General features: G+C 45.2%; 1 protein-coding gene across 1 annotated transcript in view; it reads left to right on the forward strand.

Moving 5' to 3' along the window:
• The window catches only part of ST6GAL1 (ST6 beta-galactoside alpha-2,6-sialyltransferase 1), a 61,277-nt gene that overhangs the window by 21,035 nt on the left and 33,771 nt on the right, over positions 1-6,471 (forward strand). Inside the window, exons 4-5 of the mRNA XM_044673175.1 lie at positions 2,783-2,881; positions 4,339-4,513. Of these exons, the coding sequence (XP_044529110.1) occupies positions 2,783-2,881; positions 4,339-4,513 (274 nt within the window). The remainder of the gene's footprint in view (positions 1-2,782; positions 2,882-4,338; positions 4,514-6,471) is intronic.

Consider the following 6,471-nt stretch of genomic DNA (forward strand, 5'->3'; position numbering starts at 1 on the left):
GAAGGTAATGGTTATTTTAAAAAAAGACAGTTATGAAAAAAATTTTTAATAGTTCCCAGGTTAAGAATCTTTGCTCTGTGTGGAAAAGCATTCAAATAATTAATGGTCTGGGATCTTTTAACTTTATTGCTACCAAATGTTGCTGGGACACAGTGGCATTTTACACCTGTGATGTATTGAGTATTCATAACTTCTAGTCCTTTCATAGTCCCACTGTAAGAACTAGATCCTGCTCTCATTAGCCAATATTTATTAACTTATTTGGTCTTGGAGTCATGAAGGGCTGGGTTTGAATCTTGCCCCAGCCATGTATAGGCTGTGTGATCTCAGGCAAGTCACTTCCCAGGTAATTTCCAGCTCTAAGTCTATGATCCTTTGTTCTTATTTTTCATTTTCATTGATCTCTTTTTTCTCATTATCACCATCATTTACAAACATGCCCTTCCTAGTCCTACCCAATGAACCATGCTTTTTAACCAAAAGAAAAGAAAATGAATGTGGTAATTTATGCCATACTCCATCCCCTTCCTTCCCTCAACCTGCCACAAAGACATCTGCCCTGGCCCTGACCTGCCAGCCCCTGCCTACTGGCTGAGGATGATATTCCACGATGCCATGTCTGCATAGCTTCTAGGAAAGTACTTATCCTTCCTGTGTGTAAACTGCATTTGATGTGAATTAAACCAGTGTTCAGTGCCTCCCTCTCCAATTTTTTAGGGCCAGGCTTGGTCATGATAATTATGTGCATGCACGTATATGAAAAATTCTGTAGAATACACTCAAAATGAGCATAGCCTCATTTAGGGAGATGGACGCTGACAACTGGGAAGATGAGGAAGGCTCCGTAGAGAAGGAGGGATTTGGGTTGAGTCTTGAAGGAAACGATGCAGAGATAAGGAAGGCATCCTAGGAATCAGGGACAGCTTGTGCAAAGGCTCAGAGGTTGGAAATGGGGCATCATAGTCATTCATTTCAATTCTGTCAGGTCTATATAACACCACGGTTGATCCTGGAGGAGATTCAATTTATAAGTAAGACCAGCCTATTTGTGAGCTAGGGCATCAACAGACCAAAATGACTAGCAGCCCAAAGCAGGATGTGAGTGGGACAGACAGTAACGCATTCTAAGGAAGAAGGGCTTGGCGAGGTTTGGGGAGAGTTCCTCCTAAATTGCCCTAACCCAGATCTAAGTCTGTTTGTCTGGTAGGTTGAACAGTGAAGTCTTCGTCAGCGAAGAATTAGACTAGATGGGCTCCCAAATGGGAGTTTCTTTGATCCCGTCACATATCTTCCTCCCCCACTTCAATCCCCCAAATCCTCCCATCTAAGGAGCCAGGGCTTCCCACTTTTTTCCATGGAGGTGACATTAACGTTCTCTTTTTCAAGAGTGAGTGCAAATGTTTATTCTTTTTGGCAGTAGGTTCATTAGAGCACTGGTGCATACTCTTCATTGGAAAATCAGGGCAACTCAAAAGGGCAGCTTGTTTCTTCTCCCTGCTGCATAATTCTTCGATTTGAAAGCTGGAAGGTAGCTCAGTCACTGTATGGTCCAACCCATACCACAAAGGAATCCTGGCTGAAATAATACTATAGCACAGCCAAGGGTCTTAGTTAATAGATTGTGAGGGATGGATTCAAAAAGACCCAAATTCATATCCTGCCCCTGACACCTATGAGCTGCATGACTCTGGGCAAGTCATGTAACCTCTCCCAACCTCAGTTTTCTCATCTATAAAATAGGGATAATAGGAGTATTTACTTTATAGGATTACTGTGAGACTCAAATGAGATAACACATATTTTGCAAGCCTTAAAGTGTTATAAAACATGATTGTTGTTGTTGTACCAAACAAGGCCATCCAGCCTCCAAGGGAGATGGGAAATAGGAAGTCTACCACCTCTCGAGGTAGCCCAATTCAATTTTAGAAGCTTTAATAACCAGGAATTCTTTCTGATGTGGAAAAATGGGAACATTTATACATTGTTGGTGGAGCTGTGAATGGATCCAACCATTTTGGAAAGTTATTTGGAATGATACCCAGAGAGTTACAAAACTGTGTATACCCTTAGACCTAGCAGTACCATTGCTGCACGTGTTTCCCAAGGAGATCAGGAGAAAGGGGGAGGGGACCTCTTTGTCCAAAAATATTCATAGCAGCTCTTTGTGGTGGCAAAGAACTGGAAATTGAGAGGACGTCCATCAATTGAGGAATGGCTAAAGCAGTTGTGGTATATGATTGTGTTGGAATACACCTGCTCCATAACAAATGACGAGCAGGCTGTTTTTTAAAACTTGGAAAGAACAACACAGGATTACGAGTAGTGAATGAGTAGGACCAAGAGAACGTATACCCAACTTCAGAGTTAGTTCTTGAAGAATAACTTGTGAATGTTACTTCCCAAGAATGAACTGGAAAATGGAAACCAGAAAGACATAGTTTACATATATAGAGGAACTCTTTCCTGATATTAAATTGGCGTCTTTGCATCGGTCCCTCCGTTGCTCCCGCCCCTACCTTCTACAGCCAAACAGAACAAATCTTGATCTCTCCTTCACAGGACAACCTTTCAGGGGGGCTTTCCTGGCTAGCCACAGCCGCGGCTATCAGCTGCTCTTCAGATGACAAACTCGAGACCGTCTCACTCTGGATAATCCGTTTCCTAAAGCGTTGATGGGTTGCTGGTGGCCATAGGCAACCTGGGTAAAAAAGCGTTGGCTTCTCTGCTTTGCCTCGCACAACTCTTAATTCCTGTATTTTCTCTTGTCTTTCGGTCATCACAGTTGATCACTACAGACAAGAACTTCCTTGGTGACAGTTTATATAAAAATGGAATCTTAATCATGTGGGACCCCTCTCCGTACCATTCTGAGATCCCAGAGGTAAGTGGCTAGAGGGTCGTCTTTAGTAGAGGCTCATCAAAACAGGGAGGATGTTGTTGAACTCAGTGAATTCAGATCGGCTGAAGGAACTGGAGTCTGTTGGCCTGGGGAAGAACAGAGAGGATATAATGGGAATATGATGATGATGTTCAGTCGTGTCCAATTCTTTGTGACCCCATTTGAGGTTTTCATGGTAAACATATTAGAGTGGTTGACCATTCCCTTCTCCAGCTCATTTGACAGATGAAGAAGCTGAGGCAAACAGAGAAGTGACTTGGCCAAGGTCATGCAGCTAAGATACTGGAGTGGTTGGCCATTCCCTTCTCCAGCTCATTTGACAGATGAAGAAGCTGAGGCAAAAAAGGTTAAGTGGCCTGCTTACAGTCCACAGCTAGTAGGTATCTGGGGTTAGATTTGAACTCAGGAAGATGAGCCTTCCTTCCTTCAGGCCAATCCACCTAGCCACCCTTGATGGGAATGTGATACTTGGCCTCAGAGACTTGATGGGTTCTCGTGAGGAAGGGGGATTTGTCTTGTTTTTCGTGATCCCAAAGGACAGAGCAAGGAGCAGTGGGGGAAAGAGGGAGGGAGAAAGCTTATCGTTTCATGTCACGATGGGAGCTACCCAGAAATGGAGTGATCCTGCTCCCTCCCACTGGCAATTTGTCCAAGCCTTCTCTGAGTCTTTAGCTCTGATATTTTAATATGGTTCATTGAGTGGCTCCTAAAGCGTTCTAGGAACCACATTAGCAGAAAGACCTTGTCGGTCACCGGGGATGGAAAGCATCCACAACGGGGAAATCCCAAGAGCAGACTCAATGATGGAGCTAGAGCTGGAAGGGACCTCAGATTCCAACCCTCTCGTCCAACCTTCTCATTTTATAGATGAAGAACCTGAAGTCCAGAGAAGCAAAGTGACTTAGAATCAGAGCTCTAGAGCTGGAAGAGACTAGAAGCCATTAGTCCACCCTTGTTCTTTTACAGATGAAGACACGGAGACCCCAGGAAATGAAGTGATTTGCTCAGTGTTAATACAGGAAGTGAATGGGATAGCCAGGATTTAGTTAACATACATTTTTTTTTTAACCCTCATCTTCCATCTTGGAGTCAGCACTGTATATTGGCCCCAAGGCAGAAGAGCAGTAAGGGTAGGCAATGGGGGTCAAGTGACTTGCCCAGGGTCACACAGCCGGGAAGTGTCTGAGGCCAGACCTGAACCCAGGACCTTCCGTCTCTAGGCCTGACTCTCCATCCACTGAGCTACCCAGCTGCCCCCTTAACATACATTTATTAAGGGCTTACTGCATGCCAGGAACTGCTGGGGCTACAAAGCCAAAAAGTCCCACAAGGTCTCCCCTCAGGGAGCTCACATTCTGCCTGTGGAGAAAACCTGCTCCTAGGTTGGTGTGGACAAGCCACAGACAGTGTAGATACAAGACTATTGTTCTCTTTTTCAGTGGTACAAGAAACCCGACTACAATTTCTTTCAAAACTACAAGCAATATCGCAAACTGAACCCCAACCAGCCCTTCTATATCCTCAACCCCAAGATGCCATGGGAGCTTTGGGACATCCTCCAGGAGAATTCCCCAGAGGATATTCAACCAAATCCCCCGTCCTCAGGGATGATCGGTGAGTTACTTCCAAGAGATGGCTGGGCGTGGGTTCCCGGTCAGCTCATTTCTGGGTGGCTGTTCTATTGTTCAGATTCCAAATGTCTGCTGAGCTCCTAATATGGCCAACAGACTCTGGTAGGTACTGTGGGAAGGATATAGAGTCGACCAGTCAATCAGTAAGCATTTATTCATTTTTCAAACCCTTATTTTCTGTCTTACTAACATTTCTAAGAGGGCTTGTCATAGTGGTCATAGATGTAAAGAGCCACAAGGATCCTTAGAGGCCAACAAGTTCCCTTCATTTTCCAGAGGGGGAAACTGAGATTCAGAGATGGGAAGTGACTGGCCTAAGGTCACACAGGTAGCAAGGGGCAAAACCCATGTAGTCTGACTCCTTCACAATATTCTGCCTCGGGAGATAATAATATGTTGCATGTTATCTCATTTAGTCCTTACAACAACCCTGGGAGGGGGTCACTATAATTATTTCCCTTTTACAAATGAGGAAACTGAGGCACCGAGAGGTTTAAATGATTTACTCAGGGTTCTCCTGGTAGTCTCTCTGAGGATGATTTGATCTCAGATGTTCCTGATTCCCTGGTTATATTCTATCGATGATGCCTGCCCCTACCAGTGATCTAGACCTGGAAGGGACCTCATAGCTTGTCCCAAAGCCCTCATTTTACAGGTGAGGTGACTGGCACAGAGTCACCCCAAAAACGTAATCAGCAATGGTAGAAATAGTCCAACCACCTCATTTTTACAAAAGTAGAAACTGAGGCCAAGAGATGTGAGATCATGGACTAAAACTTGAATTCAAACCCTGGTCCTCCGGTTATAAATCCAGCACTCTTTGGACTATAGCTTGATGTCCTCCGAGATCAATCTAGTTTAAGACAAAGGGGAGGATACGGCGAGGATGGGGCAGCTGTGAAAACCAAAGCGATGAATTTGCCCTCGATTGTCAACTCTATTCCACCTCCATTTTTGCCCTTCGAGTGCTCTTGCCTGTAGCTTCAGGTGTTTCACTGGGCAGCATCTTTGATGGCTGTGTTGGAGAATTTTGTGAGAGAATGTCATGGCACTCCTCCCCTCCCTCCCCCCAGCCACGCTTTTCTTAATTCTCTGGTGTATGAACCTCTGGCTATCCTTGGGCTTAGGTTGGGCTCACGGGAATTGGGAATTTGCCTCCAGATCTTGGGAATGTAACCGGTCCATCAGTCCTTACGTGTCCGTGCCCATGTGGGGCATTCTCAGGGAGATGGAGAAGAGATGCGAGTCCTTGTGCCGAGGTCCTTAGGAAGAGAAGGTCGAGGAATTGAGAGCCCTTTGCATCCACTCCTCCTGCAGCCCTGGCACACGCACCCTCTTTACCGCCTCCTTCCCTTCTGCTATCACACGCTCTTAGGGTTCTTCTCTCTTCGAAAACTTGCCCCTAATCCTGCTGTCCTGTTCCAGGGAATGCCCAGGCACTAGCCTGGTAGAATGGTTGGCATGCTGGGTTTGAAAGCTGCCACAGACACTTACTAGCTGTGTCACCTTGGACGAGAGACTTCACCCTGGGCCTCAGTTTCTTTTTCTATAAAATGAAGGGGATTGGATTAGATAGATTCTGGCTCCTATGGTCCTGTTTCCAAATTTCTGTAATTCTGTGTTCTACTATGAACAGATGGAGGATTAACTTTTAACTATTCCCTCCCCCCTTTCTGTCTCTCTTTCTCTCTCTTGTTCTCTCTCCTCTCTCTCTCTCTCTCTCTCTCTCTCTCTCTCTCTCTCTCTCTCTCTCTCTCTCTCTCTCTCTCTCTCTTTTTCCCTCTCTCTCTCTCTCTCCCTCCTTTTCCCACCTCCTACCATTAACGGGAGTTAGAGCAGCCATAAAAAGGTAAAGATAATGTGAAAATTACCACTGGAAGGTTAAGCAACTAAGCCTGGGTCATCCAGACCAATAAATTTTATTCCAAGGAAGGGGGAAAA

The sequence above is a fragment of the Gracilinanus agilis genome, chromosome 4 (assembly GCF_016433145.1).
Source record: "Gracilinanus agilis isolate LMUSP501 chromosome 4, AgileGrace, whole genome shotgun sequence".
NCBI classification, from domain to species: domain Eukaryota; kingdom Metazoa; phylum Chordata; class Mammalia; order Didelphimorphia; family Didelphidae; genus Gracilinanus; species Gracilinanus agilis.